Source organism: Ischnura elegans, chromosome 4 (assembly GCF_921293095.1).
Source record: "Ischnura elegans chromosome 4, ioIscEleg1.1, whole genome shotgun sequence".
Taxonomy (NCBI): Eukaryota; Metazoa; Arthropoda; class Insecta; order Odonata; family Coenagrionidae; genus Ischnura; species Ischnura elegans.
Genome location: NC_060249.1, coordinates 109,637,233 through 109,664,187, shown reverse-complemented (window position 1 = coordinate 109,664,187; position 26,955 = coordinate 109,637,233). Strand labels below are relative to the sequence as shown.

The 26,955-nt window shown below is 42.3% G+C and overlaps 1 protein-coding gene across 1 annotated transcript; it reads right to left on the bottom strand.

Moving 5' to 3' along the window:
- Window positions 1–18,523: 18,523 nt before the first annotated feature.
- Window positions 18,524–26,442, bottom strand: LOC124157883 (F-box/LRR-repeat protein 14-like). The gene has a single exon (XM_046532950.1). The coding sequence runs from the start codon at window positions 24,118–24,120 to the stop codon at window positions 22,351–22,353; it is 1,770 nt and encodes a 589-aa protein (XP_046388906.1). The 5' UTR covers window positions 24,121–26,442; the 3' UTR covers window positions 18,524–22,350.
- Window positions 26,443–26,955: the final 513 nt, after the last annotated feature.

The window sequence follows — 26,955 nt, the reverse complement described above, 5'->3', positions numbered from 1 at the left end:
ACGTTATGCATATATTCTCCGAAAGTATTATTACTGACAACCGCGCGCGACTGCAGTGATTACTCACCATGAATATTTGTGGTAACTCACAATAACACACCCCTAGTTAATCTAGTTCGGCTTTTAGTATATCCACACCTATCCTCGCCAACCATCTTGTTGAAGCACTGAGGGAGTGTGTAAATTTCGTTTGTCTGAGACCAAGGATGCATGAACGTCGTGACACCACCACATCAGCTGCCAAAGCCTTTTCAGTAATTTTCTTTGAATTTTTTATCTCATCGCTTCATTCTGCCCGATAGCCTCAAACCCTGGAAAAAAACATTATAAATTTCATGCAGACATGACTTAGAAGTTTCGGGAAACCTTCTACAAAGTTAGAAAATTCTAAGACTTCTAATGAACAAAATTCACTAACTCTTGATTAACTTGTGATATTCCATTATAAGTTTTCGTGGATATCAAACAATTACTTTGAAGAAGTAAATTTCCTCTTTTGTGTGATATCCAGGAAAACTTACTTCCAATGAACTCAACCGATTCAGGCGTGATATAATGGAAGTTCGGCACATCGGAGTAAAATGTAGCTGCACTGTTCCAAAATTGCTTTAATGGGTACGACGCGTTTTGGCTCATAGAGGCATCGTCTGGATCAGTGACGGCGCTAGCAGGTGCGGGGCTAGGGGCGAACCTTCAGTGCGGGGCCCTTCACTTAAAATATTAAACTCGATACCCCATCTACAAACTCGAGTATTTTGAATCCCTACCACTCTCTGGCTAAGTATGTGTTCCCCTCCCAAATTCAGACTTCGTGATTACGCCGTTATGACACCATCACGCCTTTGAGTTCAAAATAGGACAATACAAATTAAATTTATAATTATATTTATTCATAAAATTATAACGTAAAATAAACATAAAAAGCGCGCTTTATACTTTAAATTACTGCATTATTATTCCTTTTTCATAATATTATTTTTTGTCTTGCTCGGACTTAACAATACAGTAATAATTGAAATTGCGTTTTCAAACTTCCGTATATTTTAATTTTTTTTCACGAACGCGGGGCCCCCAAAGCGCGGGGCCCGGGGCAGTCGCCCCGGTCGCCCCGCCCTAAGGCCGGCTCTGGTCTGGATCAAGACTAGTAAAAAAAACCTGAGTCTTATACCAGATGATGGTATATGAGACTTTTTTTTTACAATTGTTGTACTAGATGACGGCTCTGTAAGCCGAAAAGTATACGCATTTAAATAATTGTGAATAAGTGAAACTACCTTTTATTTCAATGAAGACTTCAAGAGAAAATTTTAATGAAGTCACTTCAGAGCAGGATAATTTAGGAAATTCAAGGAATTTAAAATCTCGAAGAATATGCCTCGCACCCTGTAGTATCTTTTGCGGGCATCTTTGCTGCCCGGCCATTGTGCGTACCGACGCATGCACGCAAATTCCGAAAGTACGTCGCGAATGGAGCATATTGCGGCCTCGCTCGGCCGTGAAGTGCGTGTGGGAAGAGGCGGAGGTGGGACATCAACAGAAAGCGACGTCTCTTCTCCCAACCCTCCCCTTTACAGAAAAAGCCTCATCCCCTCCTCGACTTTCTCGTCTCACCCTGACGGCTGCGCTATCCATCGCGCCAGCAGCGTTCTGCATCGGGAACCTATCCACTCCCCCCCCCCTTATACTCCCTCACCCTTCCCCCACCTACTTACTCCTCCCCCACACGCATCCATCCCTTCGGGTGAAACCCCATGCCGTTGAGTCTCCCTGCAGCTTATCCGTCACTCATCCTCGTCTTCACAGCCATAAGGGAGACATTCCTAAGGATTCCGACGGTCCCCACCCCCTCTTTCTTCCACCCGCCCCGTCGTTTTATCAAAAAATTGTGATGGTAGTATCCAACGAGAAGGATCATCATAGCTGTGCTCCTGAACGAAGGATCGCCAAAAGTTGCCGACTTATGGAGTCCAGGAAGCACTTATGTGTTGTAGGGACGACGCAGGGCGGCCAGGTTCGTGTTGACTTGTCACGAAAAAATTTTATGGAATCAAGTAAAATTTACAGAGTAATTGAGCCAGGATTCCATAGATGATCGTCATTAGCGGGGTCTATAAAATAAATTGTATCATAAAATATAAGTATGTTTGTCGCTTGCTAAGTTTTTTTTAGCAATGGTGTTCTAGAAAGGGGTGCACTGTGAGAATTAGAAAAATTAGGATAGAATTGCGGTACTTCTTTCAGTACAGTATGAAATACGCCTCTAATTTGTTTTACTACTCGTTTCAACTACTCCGAAAGAAAGGTTCCTCCAGCCACATGTTCTAAGTGCTCTCAATGCGGCACCAACGGGACAGCAGTAGGTATTAGTCGGCATATTTATATGTAGCATTACTGCAACATTTTGTATCGCTGCGGCTCGGGATATGAATATTCTTATCATATCGCTGAACTAATAGAACTGTTAGTCTGGTCTCATCAAATTGTATAGAAACGTCCCCTTATCAATAAGCAGCTGTTTGACTTTAAAACCTTTTTTTACCATCAACAATTGTAACAGCCTGTGTACATTCTATAGATTGTATACATTTGGCAATTTATTATTTGTTTCGCTTCACTCACTTATTTTTTTTTGCTCCTGATAGCTTTTCCATTTTGCCTAGCTCTTTAATTTTTACCAAATTTGTTATACATCGTAATTTCAGGTTTTTCACATTCTTGTTTCCTTTTTCTTCTTTTTAGACGACATACATCTGAATTTTTCTGTTAGGGTTTGTCATGGTGTAATAAAATTGATTCTGCTGCTACTACTACTCTAATCCTGTGTCCGTTAGAAACCTAGATGACCTTTGGCCTCACCAACCAAGCGCCCTCGCATTCTACGGTCGCCTGCCATATCCAGCTGAGCTCCCATCTTCCTCATATTCTTCTTTACTTCGTCGTTTGAAAATTGATTCTATTCTCTGTAATAGTTCTCGGCCCACGCCGTGAAGTGGTATGCCACATTTCAGTCCCTCGCGATCTGGAGTAGTATCGTAGCCTGCGTAATGTACGTGAGAATGTGTAGCATAACCTTGTCTCCCCTGGTTTATGGCCTCTTGGAATGGGTGCCAACCTTCAGAAAGCATCAGATGAACACGGAGAAAGTGAACCTGGAGCTCTGTCGCGATAACCATTCAGTTCTCTCTTAAAATCCCACACCGACCTATGTTAAACTGGTCTTTAGTGTAGTCCAGCGCTACACTCGCTTGTGGGCCCTTCGCGAGTCGAGATGTGCGTGTTCGCGGTCATATAATCGAACGGCAGCGCACATTCGATAGCGCCTCGCATGGCCTCTCTTCTCGTCGGCAGACGGCACGCGGGAGGTGGGCGGCTGGGAGGATTGCGGTGGCGGATATAAAAAAAAAGTTGGGTGGGAGGAAAAAAATCATAGGAAAAAAGATGCGGGGGAAGGGAAGAAAAAATGAGCGTGTGTTCAAAAATGTGGCAGTCAGAGCACTGGCCGATTCACGAGAAAACTTTAGTAATGCCAGCTAGAAATTTCTGTAGCATTATTTCTGTATAACGTAAAGGATTCTACAGAAATCCTCGTTATTTCGTAGAATGGAGTCCTTTCCTTAGAAAATTTACCCTAAAGAGGTACCTCTTCCGTAAAAATCTGAATATATTATTTCGATAGAATAAATATACGGCCTTGCAGAAAGATTCTGTATAAATTGTTCCGTAGGAACTTGGTTTTCATTGCCATTTTCCTCTGCCATTGCCAAAAAAAGGATTTTTTTTTCTCACGGCAATTTATGTTTACTTCACTCCCGTCCACGCGGCAGACTTAAAATATTAAACGAAGGACTTAGTATTCAGAGTTACCTTTCTGAGGATTCGCTAGGAACATAGGGTAATGTAAGAGGGTTTCTTTCTTAAGTAGAAAAAGGTTACGTAGAAAGGTTTTCTGTTAATAACTGCAACTACACTCCGTATTAATCAAGCGTCAATATCCTTATTGAAAGCTCTTTACTGGAGAAGGTAGTGGGCAGTAAGTCACGGTTTCTCTAATCAATTTCTCCCCAAATAAGATCATTTGGATTCATATACATAATTTCGATAGGACAAAATGAATGAAATTTTAATAGAAGATAAACTACTGAGAGGACACATCATCTAATGCCATTCTTGTCGCTTGCATGTAAATTCTTATATCATACTTGATATGTTGCTGAAGTGGCCAGTATCGGGGTCTGGAATGGTTATTGTATCCATTGACCTCGTTGCTATATTTTTCCTCCGCTTACCGCTTTTAAAATGTTTCATAGGAAACCTTTCCATAAGGGTCTCTAACTAAAACTTTTTTTCTGTTTTTAAAATTTAATTTTTTACGAGCGAGGAACAAAGAAAGTTATGGATAGGAATTTCTACAGAATTTTCGGAATTCGGTAGAACTCAACGGAAAACAATAAGTAATTCTGTAAAACTCTAACGACCCTACAATGGAACTATGTATAACTTATACAAAATAGCCGAGGAAATCCGTGGAGTCTACTCTACTCTGAGTCTACTCTATTCGTGGAGAATCTACTTCCACTAAACAGGAACACATGGAATTAGCCAAGTCTTCTAAAGAATCGGTATTGATTTCTCTTGACATTGCTGCTCGCAAAAAAAATCTCTATATTCCCCAAGTTTCACGTTAAAATCATATTCCCTGAATTCCCTATTATCACCAGCAGTTTGGACCGTACGACGATGACTCACAGGCACATACAACGTTGCAATTTTTGGGGCGTATCGCATTACTATTGTTGCGCATATCACTGTACAGCATTTCTCCCTCTCAATAGCAGCTTGTAGCCGATGAATCATGGTAACAACGTTACGATATTTTGGTATATCGTCACAATTTCCATGCGTATCGCGCTACGGATTTTCTGCGTGTTTCATGCAAGTAATTCCTATGACCTCATCCTATAATTCCTAGGTAAGCCTGAAGAAATTTTTTTCTTAAGTAGAAAGAAAATATTTACGTGTAAAAAAATGCGTAGGGAGCTCCGGTTGGAAGGCGGGGGACGGGATAAAGGGGGGGAGTGGAGTGGAAGAAGAATTGCTTGGGAGTGGGAGGAGGAGGAGAGGCAGGGAGGTTGACTGAGAGTTGGGAAGCAAGGAATATGAATTCGGAAAAAGGAGGGTGGCGGTGGCTTGGGGAGGTGGTAGGAATAATAGTTTTCGGCACGTTTCCGGCGCAGTCATCGAGTGTGACAGCCAGGCGCACCACAAAGTACGTACGAGGCTCGGCTCCATCCTCTCTCACTCTCTCGGCCTCCCCCCTCTCCCCTTTCCGCGCCTCCCTCGGCAGACTTCGCGGCACTTTTGACGTTCCGTCGACGTAGCGGAAAAGAGAGGCCGACGGGAATATGAGACGAACGGGGAAGGGGTGGGAAATGTTCGGATTGGAAAGATGTGGTGGGGGAGGTAGCGGGGAGAGTTTTGGGGGAGTTGAAGGATGACGGAGCGGAGTGGGGAAGGGGAGGGAGGGAAGGCGACGTCGGGGTTGATTACGGCGGTGCCTTCCTTCAATCACCTGCCCGGAGAAAGAGTTGTGCGCATCCAGACACCCAACCTTAAGACAAAGAGTTTCTTTTTATCTCATTTCAATCCCATTTCTCTAGATCAGCGGTTCCCAACTTTTTTTTCCTCCCAAACCCCTCCATGTGCAAATAACTATAGGCAAATTAACATAAAGGCAACAGACGAAGTTAAGTACCTGGGAGTTACGATAGCCTCGAACCTCTAGTAGGGAACACATATAAGGAATATCTGTGGCATGGCCCCGAAGAAATTAGGATTCGTCAAGCGTATTGTGGGAAGATTTTCGGATGATAAAGTGAAAGAAAGATACTATTTTGCACTCGTCCGTCGCACCTTGAATACGCAGCGAGCGTATGGGATCCGGTACAGAAAGAATTAATCCGCGAACTGAATAAAATACAAAGGAAGGCTGCGCGTTTCGTCAAAACTGCTACGAGTGTACAGACAGCGTTACGCAGATGTTTAGCGAATTAGGTTGGGAGCCGCTGGAGACTCAAGAGGCTGCGCGCTAGGCTTAGATTGCTTGAACATTTGAGAATGGATATCTTTAAGAACGACACGGAGAAGATAATATTAGAGCCCCACTATATTTCCAATAGAAGCGATAAATTAAGAGATGTTCTGCCGAACGGATTGATATGGGAATTCGTTTTTCCTCCGAACCATAAAGGACTTTAATAAATGGTAGTCCTAACTTCGTTAGACAACTTCATTTTTATGTGTAAACGGCTGGTGTCCTAAAACTCCCTACCACACGCCTTTTAGGTGACTTGCGGGGTATTATGTAGATTTAGATGAACTAATACTGTACCCCCAAAAATTAACGTGCACATTTTATTACATAATTTCACTACGGGTAAACGAAACTTTTGGTTATAAATAATTGTATAAATAGAAACTGTTTTAAACACCCCAAATAATATGCATACATACTTCCTGGTTAAGAGATACATTGTTCCTCGCGATTATTTTCCGCGTACCCCTGACTTGTTCCCGGACCCACCGGTTGGAAACTGCTGCTGTAGATAATGGTTCGAAATGTAAAGAACCCTGATTTCGCAAATCAGTAGAGTATTACGCGTTTACAATTTTGCATTTAGTAACAAGGAACAGCAGCGGACCCAGGATAGGGACAAGGGGTGGGTACAGGGGGATATCCTCTCCTGTATACATTGGACAACTGAAAAAAATTGCCAGTTTATCTAGTTTAAATTGGATACTCGGGGGGGTGGGTCCTCTCTGGATCCGTCACTTAAGGAGGCTCATTTTTGCATTATGGGACACCCTAAGTGCATGGGCAAAAAGTGCAAATTTTGGTGTTTTTAGTCCAGAAATACAAATAAATTTCCACTGGAATCCTATATACGCGAGTGATGTCATCCTGCGTACTTTTCTCCAATTCGTAATTTCCTCGATCAGAGATTAAGCCGTGCGTACTGTGCATTAAACCGCTCACAAATCCTAAAGACAAAGGTTTCTTTTTGAATCTAATTTTGACACATCCCCTGTGGAATTTTGAATTGAAAATTACCCTGAATGATCAAACCGGGAGTCGTAATATTTTACGGCATGAAACTGAGTTGTATCGAAGCGAATAATCTGAACGTATAAGTTTTGGGCTATTTATTTCATTACCCATCGAAAACATTTAGTCCAAGTGCACACGTAGATTTTTCTTATCCAGAGCTAGTAAATTGCCACCAAGCAAGTTAGACTTCCTCTAAACGTTAAGGTGCTTTTACACTGTGTAGCATGTTATATGAACAAGTCACGTAATACATGATTTTTGAAGAAGTTAAAAAACCATGTAACAAGTTACATGTAACATTGTGTTACAAAGCGAAAATTCGTGTTATATATCAAGTTTTTGGTTTCCCGCAAGAAGTGGGAAAATGTGTAACATGTGACCGAAAAGAGGTGAGCCGCATGGTGGGGATAGCCAGTTGACTGGTGGGCTAGGACTGAATCTGAAACATGTTATTTGTGCATTTTTGGATCCGCTGGACTCTTGTTATAAAACAAATGTTACAAGTAACTTGTTACATATAAAATGTGTATATAACATGATACACAGTGTAAACGTGCCTTTACAAATGACATCCTTCATTTCTTCCTTCAATCGCCTGCCCAGACAATGATGTTGTTCGTTGTGAGTAAGCATGCAGGCTTTCAATCCCTTCAAACATGCTTTTTTATCCTCATTTGAACCCCCGATAGAGTTTTTAGAAAAACAGTCCTGATTTAATCAACTGGAATCATTATAACTGTTTATGATTTCTCATGAACTTGTATGAGAGTCGAACATCATCACATATATGGATTGAGTACACTGTAAACTCGAGTTGAGTGTATGGGAACTAAGTGCAAACTTTAATGACTCATCAAGAACTAATAGAATGCTACTTGGTAATATCGAAATCCTTTTAACGCCATAAATGACTCACATATTTGCCAATCCTGATCACTCGTCTCCGCAAAGTGGCTGGGAAACTACATCACATTATTTCATTGCATGTAATACTACATTCTTACTCATGTTTTTCTTTTAGTTTGTTATCCACTCTGGTAATATTAAAAAAAATAGTGGTCACACTTTGATAGACATAAGCCATGATTGATTATTCTCAATTTTGCGTAATTTCTAGCGAATTTACAAATTAATGAAATTAAACCTTCATTAACTATTTCAAGCTTTTGGTTTTAAGTGAATTGCATACATAATTGAGTACCTTATGCTGAGTGGAGTACCGTAAGTACCATCGCAATCAAGTCGCTGATCCTATCCGAATTATTATGGCCCAGTATTGGGCGGAATATTCATAGAAAATATCCCCAACCCATCATGGGGATCCTAATGGAGCAAAAACAGAGACCAGGCGGTTGAAAAGAAATATCAGGCTTGGTATATAAGTTCCATTGATGGCGGTTTAAAAATTCCATCTCACGGCCTGAAATGAATATAATGCATAATAGCTTTATGATTTTTTAATTTTCGACATATACTCAACCGCTAAAATAGTTTCTCTATATGTATCCCATGCTGGTAATATTTTTCATCATGAATCGTTACTCGAATTAAATCAAATTAGTCGCTAAGTTATATTAATTTCGTCGTTTCTACGTCAATGTTATCCCCTAAGATTTTCATTCCATTGTTCTTTCTATAAGGCATTGTTTAATGTAAGCCAAATTAAAGTTCACTTTTTCTTTGCTCGTCTAAGCCATCGTTTGCGACATATTCCTTATTCTTGACCACGTTTAGTAGATCTCCCTTATCCTGCTGCCTCGTTTGCCAATTGTCTCGGTGGCGTTTTATTTGCGTAAATCTTTTATTGCCTAATATAGCAGATTGACACAGGTTCCTGTCCAAGAAAATAACCCTATCGTGTTACCCGTGTATAACTATTTTTCGTTTTAAATCGAACTTCAGAGACGTATTACTATATGATGCCGTAATTTTGACGTTGCTTTATATGAGGGCGTGGCCACGATCTAGTTCTGCCTGATTCCGGATAGTCTCATATAAGGCGTCTTGCAAAATGTATGTAGCTTGATGCTGATTGTATTGCGACTCTATGTTGACGGGCATATTTTGATTTTTGCTTTGCAATGTTATTTCCTTCGTACCAAACGTATTTTAAACCAAAGCAAATCCTTTCAAGAACACCGACTCTGTAAATTAAGGACCAATGACTCAACGCTTTTGAGTTACACGGACGTGGGTCTGCAAGCGCTGGTTGATTCCATATCATTTGATGCTACTCAAATACTATCCAATAACGTACAAAGGTATTAAAACGACCCAATTCAAATTACGGAAATGGAAATGCCAACTATGTTCCCCTATCGATATCCTTATTTTATACTCGTTAAAACAATCTACCTGACTAATATGGTTCTTAACATATGTTTATGATGCATGCATAAAAAATACATGGATGACGAAAGTATTTATCGGCCAGTCTAAGAGCGCCTACGTCCTCTAATTTCTAGCAAGGGGTTACTGAAACTCTAAACATGCTCATCTCATTACGTTATCTTTACATTCCGTTTCTACGAAATATTCTCTCGACTCTAACAGTAGTTCTGGTAAGCACAGAAAAAGCTTGCCCTGTGAAAAACATTCAACCTCGATCAACTTTTTTTAGATTGATGCCTGATAGTACAGTCACTGCGCATTTGTGCGACAACTGCCCAGTCAAAGAGAAACAGCCACCTGAATTACCTAATGAATTAGCCAATAATCCACTTCCTGAGTTTCTTGTGATTTTAAGTTGCAGGTAAAGCAGTAAATCATATCTATTCTTGGTCCTCGGCAGGAATATAATGAGAAAACGTGATCAAGGTTTGAGGCCTTGAGTCATGAGAATAATACCTGAGCATTCAAAATGTTCGATGATTTTCATGACTTTCCACTGATAGAAATTAGGCACTCAACTCACCTACATTAATTAATAAACCACCAACACCATTACTTTTACTCTTCGACTATACCCGTTCATTTCCAGCGACCGTATTCGGCGACGGCTTTCGCATTCCATCAGCCAGGTTTTATATTAAATCCCTCATTAATATTAAAACATTTAACTTAAAAATAATATAAGTCGAAATATTATTCGATAGTCGTCATTATTTTAGATGACTACGTAGGGTCATTGCAGAGGGAAATACTTTTTGATGTGATGACAGCTGAATAGTAGAAGTTGTGAACCAAGGCTCCAATGAAGGATAGATACGTGGTCCTCCAACGGAGGGCATTAGTGATTTTTAAATGGGTTACACACCGTGGTCTGGGCGTATCCCTAGAGGCTGATGTTTCATTGGAATACTTTTCTGACACCCTCTGGGTCGCGGCAAACTCACCCGGGTGATGCTGGAACAGTACTCTAAAGAAACATCGGCCAATGACCCCTAGGCATTCGTAAATCCCTTGAAAAATACTCAAAGAAATCAATGAATTCAATAAAAGCATGACATTAACCATGGATACGCTATGCAATCAAATGGAGTTATTATGAATAATTATGCTTTTATAACAGAAATCACGGTTGAAGTTTGTGTCCTATCAAGTTCTGTCTGACGCAGGCAAGTGAATGAACTCATAATTCTTAGCTAAAAATGAATGATAAGGAGCACAGTGGCGGAGATCAATTTTGAAACCTCTTGAGCTTCTACTATTATGATGAAGCGTTTGCAGTGAGGTGCTCGAGGGGCTGGTCATCGCTCTGTCCAGAGCCCAAGGTATAATTATACCCCGATCGTATGAAAATCATCTGAAAAATTCCTCCAGAAAGAATTTTTACGACATTGGTATAAGGCGAGGAGCCCTACTATTATCTTTATTCTACTATAATGATACTGCTCTTTATAGCTCAAATTTACATACATGTAACGTATATCACAAATGGGGATTGCTGAGAGAGAGGGTAGTTGGTTATAAACTCAAATATCAATAAATAATTCTTAACATCTACGAAAGTTTTCATGAAATCGGCCGCTGACTGTCAGATCTTAAGCGCGGGTAAGAAATAAGCTTATGAGAGAATAAAGCTCAATTCATAAAGGTATTGCGCGAGTGATTTCCTGAACTCCGAGAGTTCGAGTAAATAATCGACATAATATAACCTGTATACAGAATGGTATTTTGGATTACTGCTACGCGATGTATTGTCTAAATGCATTTTAATCTGTAGACCAAAGAATAGCCGTGTAAGCATAAGTATATTTTATTCAACCCATTTTATTTCAAAATTATTTAGCCTCACATACACACACGAGGCAGAATTAGAGGAAGAATGATGCCGAAGAACAAGAACATGTTTTTTGTACGGCCGTGCAAGGAGTGACCTGGACATTAGTGTAAATCCAAGATTATGCTCTCCAAGTCACTCCTAACGGTATCTGACCTTCATTGCCCAAGAAATCTAAGCCTACAACGCATTCTCCAGGGCGCCAAACCCAATTCTTTTAAATATAATTACATGTACACATTACAAAACTATCCATATTCCTTCCATGCATGAACTCAGAACGCTAGAAGTATGTTTTTCACAGATATTGAACTAAGCTATGATTTGATTGGCTGAAGATGGAACTATAACACGCGAGTAATGTTCCCTTTCAGCTCATTCCACAGCAGCATTAAATATCCGATTCCACCCTTGCATTCTTCATTCTCCTCAGCGTTACCATGGAGAAAAAATTGTAATATGGGTGAACATTTTCAATATATTTCTCCGCCTTATTACTCCCTATTTCATATGAGGCACGAACGAGCATAAAAGTTCAAACTGTTGTCAGAATATAGGGATTTCGTACGTACTTGCATTTATTTTCCGTTTAATATAAAAAACCTAGTAGTGGGTAATTTAGAGACGGTAAATGTTGTTTCTTCACCCAATATCAAATTATAATGAAAACGCCTCTTTTTTCAGTCTTTACTGAACCCCTTCTTTTCGAGAAACACTGAATAACTCTAGACTGCCTCTAGTATGTACGGGATTGAGTTGGCTTTACGGCAAAGTACTGACACCAAGCATCCTATTTGGAGTGCAAAATCACTTCAAGTTTAATCGTGTTCGGAAGATTCGGAAATCAAGCGCTTCTGATCTCAAAATCCTTGGAAAATTGAGCGTCGAAGACTTCATTCGATTCCTTCATTTTGTTCTTGACGCTGCTGTGCATCCATCGCAGCTGTCTCGACAAGAAGACATGGAGAGGAACACATGGGTTCGCATATGAGCCAAACAGATGGCGCTGGGCAAATAACAGCTGAGCCGCACTTCACACACATCCCAAAGCTCTAGGATCTAGAACCCTCGCCTTCAAATTCCTTGGTTATATCATCAGTCACCAGCCTACAAGTTTGGAGGGTCAATAACCAAGGGTCTAAAGTCGTCAACAGTCAGGGTCGCCGATTGTACGTCCCCTGTTGACACGTAAAGAGAGTTAAAACTTATGAAACGCACATGTTCGAGAGTAGGTGTTTGTACCAAAAGACGCCATTTGATACATAAAAGGCAATTTTCATACGATATTTCCTCTATTATTTAGCATTTTGCAGTATCCTATAATTTAATTTAAAGTAATGGTGATATCTACCTTCATTTATCCACTATTTAAGACATCAGACGCGGTATTTTATCTGCGAAGGGTTGAGACCCATGAATTAGTTATCCAAATTCTAATATTAGCCATCCAAAGTTTTGGCTTAATTTATTGCTTCATAATAGGTTCTAAGTACCACAAGCATAGGAGATACTTTTTCAAATCACATTCAGAATTGGACAAATTGCTGCCACAAAAATGAAACATTCCCAATTCCACGAATACTTCCCTCCATTAACAAATATGTGTTCATATACCCTCACGATCTAAGAAATAACTTTTCAAGTCATATTCACTATATTATTCTTAGAAGACTGCGTGAAAAGTTCCGTAAATGAGATAATTACTTAGATTCCCTGGAAATAGAATCAACATGAAGAGGATACCGCAAAAAAATCGCTTCATTTGGCTAAATTTCCCTGTTTAAACATTTCTTGTTCACATTTTTTTGATTCTACTCATTATGCATCTTAATAGCCTAGCTTTCCAAACCGGTTCGAAGATACTTTATAGTTCTATACCGTATAGATATTTTAAATCCGTATGCAACCAATAGTGATTGATTCTAGGGGTTCAAATAAAGTTTCCACCTGTAATTTCTACTTACTACGTAAATGCTAGGAAGATAAATTGACAAAATGCTGTAAAAAAGGCAAACAGTAGAACTGGAGAATATTTTTTGCAGTATCTTGTATACCCATTACCCATAGTTTCTAAGTAGTGTAAAATAGCCTAATATCTATTGAATATCGTACGAAGAGGTAATAATATAAAAAGGAATTTAATTCTCCTTTTGATGTCATGGCTAGAATATAGAACGATTTTTAGGCTACGAAACGTGAATGAGTGTTGAATTTTGATGGATGGAGGGAGATGAATTTTTTAGGATGAGCGCACAATATCGTGAATCAGTTAGCTGTTTGCACTTACCATTTTCTAGAATTAGAAAATTAGTTGCAGATTGTCCCCAAATCACATTTTTTAATCATTAAGCCAGGCGAAATATTATTAAGGCCCTATGAACTCGTTTCCTTCCCTGAATTTTCGACATTTAAATCATATCTCCTCATTTCTTGGAATTTTTGTCCCACTCAATGTATACTAAGATCTCTATCCATTGCCTCCATCAGCACAAAGCAGCCTAGCACCAGCGTGGCACTGATGGAAAAGACGCCTTTCCGTTAGAAACAACACAAGAGCATGCTAAACAATCAACCCGCCCACATCACCTCCAGCCAGCGCCCGCATTCAGAAGCGCGGATACGTCACGCACAGACCGTGTCCCCTCCTGCGACCCCCAACGTTCTGAATCAACCCTCTTTCCCAATCGCCAATCCTTCCAACCCCTTCCAATACAACCAACCCCCTGGAGCTCGAATGGAATCGCAAGGCAAGTGGCACTGATCTTTCTTTCTCTCTCACGACCAGCACTCAACAACACTGTCGCCAAGCGTAACGTGTGAAGGTTCTGGGACGAAAAAGTGAAAGAGAGTTGCCCCCTTGAATAACGTAGAAAGATTTAAACCATAACCGAGATACGGGTCAGAAATTCGTCAGAAACTGCTATGAGCGAGCACAGAGCGCCACACTTCTTTTTCACGGATTAGATTGGGAATAGGTATTTTTTCGGAAGCTACATGCTCGACTTAGATTCTTAAACAATTAAGAACTGATTCTTTCAGAGTGACACAGGGGACTTACCTTAAGAGCTGTTCTATGCGTATTTATAGGGCATATATTCCGGTTCATTCATTGCTATAGGTAAAGCTAATAGTTATAAGCCATAAGAACATAATTCAGCAACTCTAGCGATATTCGCTAAAGTTTTCGCCAACTCGAATTAACAACCGCTAATAATAACCCCATGATAAAAATATGCTACTAAATACACGCCAGCAATAACCATATTAATGCCCATGTCCGACGGAAACGATAAAATAAGACAAGTACTAAGTAAAACAGATGGATTTAACTTTTTCCTATAAAGGACCAATAAAAATCAGCCCATCACGTGAATCTCTTCCCAGGTTTATTGGGAGGCCTACGATCGGCGGAAAGAAGTCTTGAGCGCCCGTTCGGAAGGATTACGCGACTGAAGTCTCCGTGGCGTCGCCGGTTCGAAAGAGGTCCTCGCGATGTTATTGTTGGTGCACACCTGAGGGCTTCGGGACGGTGGTGTGGGGGGCAAGGGTATCCCGAGAGAGTGAGTATGCGATCCGCAGAGGGACAGGGGATGAGGAGGGAAGGCTTTAGGGGACGAGCAGGAGTGGCAGTCACTTCGAGGCAGGTGGCTCTCACAATGCAAAAGGGATGGATGGAGTTAGGGTACAAAAAAGGGTGGGGGGAAGGAAGGTCCACCCTTCCCATACCCTTTGGGACGAATATTTCAGGGCGGATGTTGGCGGGGGAGAGAACCTTCCCCCCCTCCCCTTTTTCCCCTGTGTACTCCCTTTGAGGGCTATTGTGCGTCGACGAGGAGTGTCTCCATGCGAGGGAGGGGTACGAGCGCAGTTTGAATGCAGGGGGTTTGGGGGTCCGACCACCACCCCCTCGCAACCCAGTGTGTGTCCCCAAAAACCCCTTGTCCCATGGAAACGCACCAGTGTATGTATATATACGGCGACGTGCAAGCGTGGGAATCTTTTTTAAACGCGAAAGAGAACGGTTTTTGGTTGGCAAAATTTTTCCTCCCCACTTTCCTTCGTCCTCCATCACTTGGACGATTCGTCCGAGGGGAATAGTTTGTCCAGAGCCAGATATCCGGATAAGGGGATAATTCTTCTAAGCGGATGACTCCTGAATGGACGACTTAATACAAGAATTTGTTTAAAGTTCAATTCATATTTTTCTTCTGGGTCTTTTGGGCGAAATTGTTCTACCCCAGGGGTTCGGTCTTTGAGTAAAAAGCTATGCGGCGGAAGAAAATGTTGACCAGAAGTGATGGGGTACTTGATGAGAAATTGGGAGACTTTTAAAAGGTGCATCACCCTGGAAAAAATGCATTTTGCAGATTTTTGCGCACGCATGGTATACATTTATGACATTGATTATAGATGATTTTAGCTTGAGGTTTGGTCAGTAAGAGTATTTCTATTTCTTTGTCAATGTTGTGACAAATATAGTCGAAACGTTGGCAAAGAACTAAATATTTTATTCGTCAAACCTCAAGATATACTGAAAGCAATGGTATTGACTTAGAGGTCGAGAGGCTTTGATAGTGTCAGCGATATTTTTTTCTTTGGAAATACGACGAAATGGCCGTATTAGAGATAAAAATACTGTGGATTGAAATTCTCTATACTAGAATACTACTTCTTGCAATTATATAGGGCCTACTCATCACAATAAATTCACAATGATCAGTCCAATGCATTAAGGGAGTAGCTGAATGCTGGTAATACATATTTCTAGTTTCACGCGTAACTTTTCAAGGTATTCTCGATTTAACTTCGTTTAGGACGTGCATTCTTCCTTGCATATAATTTTCACTCCCCATAGCACCGATTGACTAAATTTTGTCTAAAATGTTTTATATGATGCCATTCCCAGCTTTACCTCGTGTAAAGTACACCAAGGGTAGTTCGTCTTTCTAATGTTATAAATCGATTGTTATTGACAATAATTACTAGCCATTTTAAGGCTGGAAGACGAACTTCACCAGTTGCCATGCTCTTAGCTCTAACTGTATTCAAGACTTTACCCTGATATTGTTTAAAATACTCCTGCACGTGAGTTTATGACCCACATTAGTGGTCATCAACGCCGAACGCCGCACACAGCATTCGGCCGAAAACCTTCGGCCTCTTGAGCGGGTGCAGATTTGCCGTCCCAGTGGCAACAGGGGCGAAGAAAGACCAATGAAACTATTCATACTTTTTCCCATTGCACTTAGCCTAATAATGCTAAAATACTGGTGCTTATATAACGTACAAATTTCTGACTCACACGAAATATCTAAAATGCGTAAACGTACCTGACGTGAAATCGGGGTATGTCGAAATAAGAAATATTATTCTACTTCTAATATTTATTGTTACTCAGTGACTGCAACCCACTTAGGCTCTTGGTTGTGGGATGGGGTTAACAATGAGTCGCCAAATACTTGAACAACTTTTATTGCTCGACTACTTATACTCCACCACGGGCAATTTTAAGCCCATCTGAATACCTATTGTCAGTAAAATTACAACAATAAAGCAAGCAATTTTACTGACATATATATTGCTCCGTTACCCAAATAAGAATCTTGTTGATGATGTCAATGGCCATAGATGCATTGCATTACAAGCTTCTCGAATTATTTAAAAAAAATCGAGTTTCTAATGATTCCAGCCGGAAGAAAGTTAAAACTTTATCGAGTGTTCTTGGGAACATGAAAAATCATTCTGTGAATCACTGAAATTTTAGCTTCGTCTTAAATTATGTAAAATTAATGCATATAGATAGGGTCATAACATGAGAGTACACCTCGGTATTTTAATCCATAAGTCCAGATGTACATACGGTTCATGTTAAATTTTTTGCTGACATGAGTTGGACCCACAATTACTGTCTTTGAAGAAGGCACATTTTCACTCCAATGGCGTGCAACTTGGAGACTGCCTCTAATACACGATGTGTAACTAACTATCCATGCTGACTCTAAGAAAAATATACATATATATTTCTAGGAGATGGAATGAATTTGGCCTGAGAATTACTTTCAGCCCGAAATTACTTTTTGAGGATCGTAAGCGTTACCTAAGCCACCCGTGAATATTCTGAATTTTTATACTCACATCTTCATTGGAAAACTGTCAAAGTGAATAGTGATCAATTCAAGATGTTATAAAACTTACATACAAATTCGTCGAAAAATTGAACTTTTTATGCCTGCAATTAGAAAACTGAGCTATTAATCCTTCAGAAAGATAAAATTTCTCAAGTTCGAAAAACTTGTGTCACATGTTCCTAGAAACGTTGGACTATATATTTGTCCTTTTTTATGCAATTTAAATATTAAGATTACAAATTTCTACATGTCACAGCTGCTGTGGATAGTGGCACGTTCACGGTACACAAGTCCATTCTTATTCGTCCTATGAAAACTTGTCCATTTCCTACCTGAATAATGCCTCTCACATTGATCCTTAACCACAGTACTGATAAGTTCAGGATAGTGCGCATGATTGACCTGTTTTTATCGAATTGAAGCCTAGAAAACGGATATCAAAAGTATCTTACAATTAGTAATACTCCTGATTTTCCATTAATGCTGATGTTTTTCATTTCCACCTCGGTCTACCGAGACTTTTCATACTGAGGTAAAGCTAAGATTGGTAGGCCAATGGAGTTTCACTGCATTTCTAGATGACATCAAAAGTGACTCGATTAGAAAGTAGTGGTGGTAAAAAAGTAAATGTAAAATTATACTGAATATTATTTCATAAGCGTTTTCTGAATCGCACGCTGACTATTTTCAGATTAAAGGTGCCCTCAGAAACGTTCGCTCTAGAACACAATTGTAATGAAATGTAAACTCTTCGGTTCCTTACCGAATGGAATAGTACTATCCATACGGGTTCAATAATGGTTAGTAATTAAAACTATGCTAGGTATTGGTTAACAGGATATTTCATGCACATTAGTAAATCTATAGCTTTACCTTAAATGATATGAAAGTTGAAAAACTATCATAGCCTCTGCAGTCAAGGAAAAGTAGGCATGTGAATTTTCTCCTGGATTTTGAAAGCTGAAATATGCCTGTATTTCTCCTCGGTGAATAAAAATTACTCATTTCCTTAAGGATTAACCGAAGGAGGGGTTTAATTTTAAAAGGATTGAATGAATGAAAAGACAATTTCATTTCGCAATGATGTCGATTTTATATGTATAAAGCACCTTCCTTTAATATGTACAACTTCATGTACTATATATTTTCTTATTTTGAACGCACATGCGTCCGAGAAAATTTTAGATTTTTCTCATAAGAGCATTGTACATATAATTTGACAGTTGACACTAGATAACTGGAATTTATTAATGTTCGTCTCTGGCTGTCTTTGATGCTATTTGCCACATGGCACACATAATCGCAACACTCACAAACACACCAATTGTTCACACTTTCCACACGCATAAAAATTTTCATTCAAACCCACAAGGCTAAATTATAATAATTATAATTATGATCACAATATTCTTCGTAGGCTCATCATCATTTTTCCCTTCCGTTTTCACATCGCTCAACATATGCATCCAACGCATGCCATCATGCGGAGGCCTTATTAACTCCTTTGGCTCAATGTAATCACTGTTTAGGAATACTCCAAAAACTGCATTCTGGGTTGAATGCAACAAAAAGTTTCATGGAAAAAGCCCTAATAAAAAAGAACTTGGGATAATGAACTCGTATTGGGCATAATAAGCAAGCAAAGACAGAGAAGTACGCTCACAAAACTAATAGAAAATTTGCCCACATAACATAGAAGCAGGCTAGGCTCCAACATAGAAACAACATAACCCATGAAACAAGGTCTGAACAACGTTTACTCCTAGTCAAAATAGCTTTGAACAACATTTCTAATAAGTTGGTAAATATTAAGATTAGAACTTTTCGGCGTGTTGAAAAACAAAAACAAAGATTTCAGAGCATATTTTCAATAAAAATCTATAACGGGACCGATATCGCACAAACTGCTCGGAAGTTATACTTGTTTTCCCCTACAAAAAATTAAAAAGTATCAATAAAATTCACCCACTTATAAACTTGTTTACACATCACGAAGAGCAAAACATATATAATTTGAGCGACATTGCACCGCATTCAAATGTTAATTGATTCAGATTTAAGTTAAGAATTTATGTCCCCTTTTTAAGATCACAATTTCCAGGAGAAAATCTCTCCCTGAAAATTTCCAATCGAACCTCCAACAGACTGAATACCAAATTGAAAAATCGAAGAGGAAAAGAGGAAACAAGTAAACCTCATGCAGTTATTAATGACACGAATTCCATGGAGCAGAGATCCCCACATTCTTACTATTTAGCCTGATGGAAACAGGACAAGAGCTCCCTCAAAATGTCATATAAAAATCTATTTTTGAGCCGTTTTACACTTTACGAAGGGAATGTACCAGAATGGAAAATCAGCCCCTTGATTAGGAGATGTGACTGCTCATCAAAACAAGGAAAACCACAACATTCTCACTCCAAGCTGAGAGATAAACTAATAACATTCTGATTCACCAGGTCAACAGTATCTCTACTCTCCATTATTCACGGGTCTCAAATAAGTTTAACTTGTGTGAAAAAATTATTCATAAGCGGGTTCGCCTGCGTAACATGCATAGGTCTGAGACACTGTTTTTTATTGTTTGCTCACTGAGGGCAAGGGAAACATTGCTAAATCTCAAAAGTTAGAAGGCCATGTTCACAGGGGGAAACTTGCCCACGGAGTATCTGGGTGGTAGAAGGCTACAGAGCTACGGGACGTAATTCTAATAAAATTTTCAAGGCCTATAAATTCTCTTGCGTCATTATTTTCCTTTTTGTAAACAAATGCAGAATGAAACTATTCGTGCATACATTGTGCAAGGAGCGAATAAAAATAAAGGGAATCAGAATTTTTCCAATTAAAAAAATGAAATTTTTATAACAGCACCAACTATTTAGTGAAATAGTCATTAAAACTAATCTTCGATTAAAATTCGCAGACTAATCTTTAAGCTATATATCAGCATTTTACTCGGTTAATAGGATTATAAAAGAGCAAATCGGTACTTCAATAGTGGTCACGCCCTAAAACCTTGGGAAAGTTATCATTTTGATTTTAAGCCCATTTATCTAATTAAAAAACTGTGGTACGCCGTTCTAGGGAAGTAACAATAATCCAAGGAACGCTTTGACTTCATGAGAGCAATCAAAACTAGCATTACGAATACATTTTTCTATGTAATGTACGCTTAGATCTGCCATAGAAATCTAATGGCTGTTTAACGGAACGCATATTTTAATGTAAACGTCACACCTTTCATCTAAAAATTTAGCAGAAGAAGCATTTGGGGCCTAAATGTAGTAATTTTTCCGAGTAGGCTGTAGCAATTGCCAGAAAAGGTGTTACTGATCCTCATATATGATTAGACTATTGAAAAAGTCATCTTCAGCAGGGTTATCAGGTAAAACTGCAATCCACTGACCAAAAATGACCCGAATAAAACTAAATATTATACCGAAGGGAAATAGGCATATATGAATTATTCAAGGACCACTATCATGGTAGGTTTAAAATAGATGTAGGCATTCACCTTTGCACCTGCAGTGAGCAACAAATTTCCAGGCTAATATGGCATGTATGAGGCAATAATCGAAAAAATGAAACGAAAGTTGGAAGAACAGATAATAACCAACTTAGAGATGAAAACTTAAACAACAATATTTCTTTTAACTGGAGTGAAAATTGTCTTGTAGTGAAGTTATATACATGCTAAATATTGACTTTTGAATAGTGTAATGTTTGTGGATGGAATCTTTTCCATTGAAATAGGGAATTCATCTTCCTACAAACAATTCCAAAGAGAAAATGGCGTTCTTACTCTTTAGAGACAGCGAATCAATTACCATATCAATACATTACAGGCTATGAGGACCGGGATTCATTTGTAAGTACAACCATTCTTCCACATAAAGTCAAGATAATACCGGCTAAATTTTGACAACCGGTGCCCATGAAGACAAAATTAATATATGTCCAATGACAATAGTATGCAATAGGTGTTCATCATAATCGTTATTTTTGAGAAAAAAATTAAATTCATATCGCCACTATCGCCATGTTAAGGCTGGTGAATTAAGTTAGATTATGGCGTGACGCGGAGCTTACGTAAGTAATGAATGTAGGATAACAGATGTTTAAGTTACCCAACAATAACGGAACGGAGTTATTAACGAGAAAAATATTATATTTTCTGCCGTATTGTCTTCAATATGCGTGGAATGATTGACCCATGCCCTCAAATCATAGAAAAAATAATAACATAAACGTTTAATATAAACTATACGAATTTAGAACACATCTCTGCTCATGGAGCCAAAAACTTTTCCATCAGAAAATATAACATAATTACAGTTCAAAAGACGTTCCCGTGGAGCACAGAAAGATTCAAATTCTGCATTTTTAAGTGTTAGTGAAACGTCTGCATTGCAACTTTTCCGAGGAAAGGAATAACAACAGAATCTTTGCAGTTAGCACAGCGATTTTTTCGGCACAATCCATTTCGAATTAATAAAAAATAAAGTTTATATATTTATATGGAACTTGAATAATCTCCTTTACCTATTAGGCGATTTCAAAATAACATCACATCAAGCCCCCTCCCATTTCATTCAAACCTAAATTCTCGGTGTCACCTCCTCTTCGTCCTGAAAGACGCAGCCTCGAGCACAGGTAAACGCTCAAGAGAGACACGGCAGAGCGAGGAAAAAGAAGCTTGCCTCTTTTCTCTCCTAAACCTTCCCTTTAACTCTCTTTTTGGCAACTCCCAGACACAGCCTCTCTCACCCACCAACCTCCGCGCCATCCTCCGACGTCGGCTCCTTGGTCTCCGCCGTAGACGTCGGCCGCGGCCGCTGGCATACCTTTCCGGATTCCTCCGCGGACGGACCATGCCGACCGCATTCCTCCAGTCTTCACCTGATGTGCCAGAGGCCGAGATTGAGCACCTTTAATTTCGGGAGGGTCATAACCCTCTGCAGGCCCGCCGGAGTGATCCTGGTGCACCCATATAGATCGATGCACTTAAGTCTCGTCAGCCTCGTGGCGACAGCGGCCAAACCCCTATCCGTAATGCGCGAACACTGGCCTACGTTCAGGGTCTCAAGTTCAGTAAGAGTTTCTGCGACCCTCGCGAGGCCCTCGTCCGTGACCCTTCCGCAGGCCCCGAGGGAGAGGGACCTCAGGGCGAAGAGGCCCCTCGACACATGACCCAACCCGGCGTCACCAATCTTTTCGCAAAACGAAACGTCCAAGTGGGTGAGGGGAGAGCAGGATCCGCTGCTAGAGACGGGAGCGGACGCGGAAGGCAAAGCGGGGAGACCGGGGTTGGGAATGGCGGGAAGACCCCCGCAGCCTTCCGCGAGAAAAGCCATTCCCGCGTCCGTCACGTTGTCGCAGGCCCGGAGGTTTAGTTCCCTGAGCGCGGGCATCCGCGCGAGGTGCCGCAGGCCCGCATCCGTCACGCTGACACAGAAGGACAGGTTTAGGGAGCGAAGGGAATGTCCCAGGCCGGCAGAGAGGTGCCTCAGTGCCTCGTCCGTGAGCCGCTGACAGTCTTGGAGGCCCAAATGTTCGAGGGAGAGACCGAAGGGGCCAGATAACGCCATGGCCTGCGCCCCTGCCGCGCCTTCCGCTCCCGCCGCGGCCCGTGCAGCCGCCTCTTCCACCGCGGGCGGCGGAGGAGATCCTCGCTGCTCGTCTGCCACCCCCGCGAGGTAAGCGATCCCTTGGTCGGAGACGTGCCAACAGGAACGTAGGTCCAGCCGTCGAAGTTTCCTAAGACCGAGGGCTAAGAGGAGAAGTCCCGCGCTGGTCACGTGCCCGCACCCGCCCAGCCGCAGTTCCTCGAGGCGCGGAAGGTGAGATGCTATCCGCGCTAAGGACTCGTCGGTGACCTGCTTGCATAGCGAGAGGTCTAGTGAGGTCAATGATGGTAAGGGAGCGGCGCAGAGTGCGTGGGCCAACCCCAAGTCGGTGAGGTTATAACAACCAGAGAGGGAGAGGGAAGTCAGACCCGGAAGTCCCGTGACGACATCTCGAAGACCCCTCCGGAGGCTCAGCACCTGGACCTTCCGGATGCCCCGCCTCGCGAGGCTGGAGAAGAGGTGGACGTTTGAGGGACCAGAAGCACCGGCCCCGCCGTTGGGCCTTCTCAGGTGTAGGCGGGCCTCCACGCCCCTCCATACGCTGCGATGGTAGGCGGCGTCCCTCCAGGCTGTGCAGACCTGTGCCGCGCGTCCCTTGCCCCTCACGTCCAGGTAGGAGAAGATGAGGGCGAGGATCTCCGGGTAAAGGCTGGAGATGTGGGTGCCCCTCGGATCATTCTGGTTCTGCTCCAGCAGCGACGTGTCCGGGGGCGTGGAAGTGGTTTGTCTCGGCATCCCGGGGTGCTGGCCCGAGTGCTGGTGGAGCAGGGCAGGGGGTGCCGGCGAGACGGGCATGGTTCCTCCTCCGCCGGCGGTCGTCGACAGGTGGTGGAGCTGGTGTAGGTGGTGGTGCGTGTGGTGCGGGTGGTGGTGGTGACCGTGGTGGTGGAGGTGCGGATGGTGGTGCGGGTGGTGTGGGAAGCCATAGTAGTGGTGCTGGTGACGGCCGCCGCCACTTCCGGCACTGTGGTGCACGTGGGCCGAGTGTCTGCTGCTGGCCACGGGCAAAACGGTGAAGAGCACTTGCCCCTCCTCCATCTCACGACCCCCCCTGACTCCGGGCACCAGCCACTCCTCCTCCACGGGGGTACTCAAGACCCCTTGCAGGACGAAGACGTCATCCCGCCCCGTCTGACAACAGGCTGAGAGCGACGGAAGGCTCTCCGGGAGGGAACAGGCCGAGCAGACGGCCGCCAGCGACGACGACGTGCTGGGGGGATGGGGAAGGAGAGTGTGGGGGAAGGGGAACTTGTGTCAGGGGAGGGGGAGCCGGTTGAATCTTGGCAACGTTGGACGGTATCGAAAAACGTATACCTTGTGGGACGAGATGGGGTTCTCTGGAGGAGATAACGCAACGGGCTGGGGGGATGGAAGAGCAAAAAAACAATGGACAAGTTCCTTTTTTCTTCTTTTTCCTAGGTTATCCACTGGGTGGGCGGGGAAGGGGGAGTTTTTCTCTTTCTTTTATATATCCACGATCGCTTCCTCTGCCGTTGGAAAAACTGCCCTCGGGGTTTTCACTGCAGCACGTAGGTTACCACACAGATATCACCCTTTATTAGGCGTATGCGTGTTATTGTTTCAACGTAGAGAACTATCGGAGTGCGTTTTCACTTGAGCAAACTTAGGGGGAGAGAGAGATCGTCTAGCTAGCTCTGTACTAAGGTCGTTCATGTAATATCTCCAATGGCAGGCTTGCTGGTGTATGTGTGTGTGGGAAGGAAGGAAGAGCACTTGCGCAACACTATTTTTTTGTTCAGGCTGCTATCTCCCTTTCTCTCGCTTCTCACTCCCCGCCTTGCGGCGCTCTTGCTTCAAGGATTCAGTCCGCCAGTTGCCCGTCTGAGACTCCGCATGGGATAGCGGAGTGTTTTTACAATTATTTTTCCCTCCGTCGATTAAACAGAGAAGATACTATACTTGTTTTGCCTCTTTGACTCGAGGGCAAGGGGAAAGGGTTAAGCAAGGATGGGAGAGGAACGATAAAAAGGTTTGCTTGCCTGCCTATATCTTTTCCCTCCTTACTTCACGCCGCCCACGGTGGTGGTCTTCGATTTGTAGGGTGCGTGGTGTGGGGGAGGAAGAGAAAAATATTCTATCACTCAGTTGAAGTAAGCGTAAAAGAACTCGGCGTGCATGTAGTATGCAAGAGTGTTTCGTATGGCAACAAGAAATAGCGATGAAGGGGTGGAGCGGGGAGTGTGTGGAGGGGTTGTCTCTCTTTCCTGAGGGCAGAGCAACTCGCGAGAGTTCTGCGGTAGGCCGAGAGGGGGCGGGGGAAGCGCTGAGACGGGACGGGAGGGTGGTGTGGGGTGGGAGATAAGAGAAGAGGGTTGTCACGATGGAATCACGTCTTTCTTACACTCCTTTTTTCTCCGCCTTCTTCCACTTCGTCCTCGGCATCAGCCAACTTGAGGAGGAGAGAGGAGGAGGATTTGATCTGCGGCAGGGGGTTGTGTACAAGAAGACACACCGGTATTATTCTCAGCTCGCCACACACACACAAACAAGGCTGAACTGACACATACACAACCACAAAATATACTGTCGAAGAAAAGGGGGGAGAAGAACAGCTTCCCAGACAGGGTTTTAACTGAATATTCCAAATTCCTAACTTTTCACTAGGTAAACACCTTTTTTCGTTCAAGGACGATAAAACTTATGTTCGCACACGAAACTGTCAACTTCCATTTATATCCCTTTCAAACAATTGGAAAAATTACTAAGGAGCAATGTTAGGGATATTTGTGAGACTACAACGCATGTTAACACACGTTACCGTTCGACGTAGAGAAGAGGTTGCACTCCAGCCACTGTATAACTTTGTCGCACTGTGCCCGTACCCCAACAAGACACTGTCACCCCCTGGGCACATGTAATTTTTTCAAGGACTCGCCGCCGCTTCGAAAAAATTTGACAATGCAGTAGGAAACTGTGCGCACGTGACTTTCTCCCTCGGCGCCGTATATATCCTTTCACCGCGCGAAACAGAAACAAGAAGAGTCCTTCGGTATTCGCACTATTCCGTTGCGTTTGGTCACAGTTTGGTCGAAACAATCCCGTGCTTCGTTCTCAATGCACACACGGAAACTCGAAGCGAACGTGAGTCACACGTAGACTCCGTATCGGTTAACTTTCTTCGAAAAAACTTTACGAGGCTTTCGAACCTCTCCTCAGTGGACCCGAGATGAATTTCGTTGTATGTTCGGGGCCCTTGCTGAAGCAACTTGCGGTAAAGTGACAACTGCAGCCGCCTCCAGTGAAAACGGTTGATGAAGGCAAGGAGGCGATCTCTCGCCAGTTAACTGTTTGAAAGAGTATTCGGCGTACCTCCGCTTGGTTTGGTACACGGACTCACACTGGCTGCTTTGCTATCGGTCTCTTTCCCCCTCTCTCTTCCCCTCACTTCCCGCCCTCCCTACCTTCCCATTCCAACTTCTCCCCTCCCTCGGTTTCTGTATTTCTCCTTCCACACTACCTTGCCTGCCTCCCCCCTTTTCGTGTCGAGCCAGCGCCGCAAACCCCTCCTTCTTCTCCTTCCAGTCCCTCACACTCCCGCATCGAACTAGCCCCTCTCTCCTTTCCCAGTACACAACCTTCCTTCCCCTCCTCCCTTCGTCATGGTCTCTCCCCTTATTTCCCTTCCCCTCAAACCCCTCCGTCAGTATACCAAAGGCTCACACAAGACCCGTCCCTTCTCCTTCGCCCCCCACTCTTCTTTTGACTTCGTCCCACTCTCCAGTTTTCCTTTAACCCTCTTCTTCCCCCTCCTATCCTTTCCTCTCTCTCTCTCCATCTCCTTTCTTCCTTCCCTCCATCGTTTCTTCTTCCTCTGCTTGCTTTTTTTCCTAAGTTTTTTCTCATTCTCCTTCA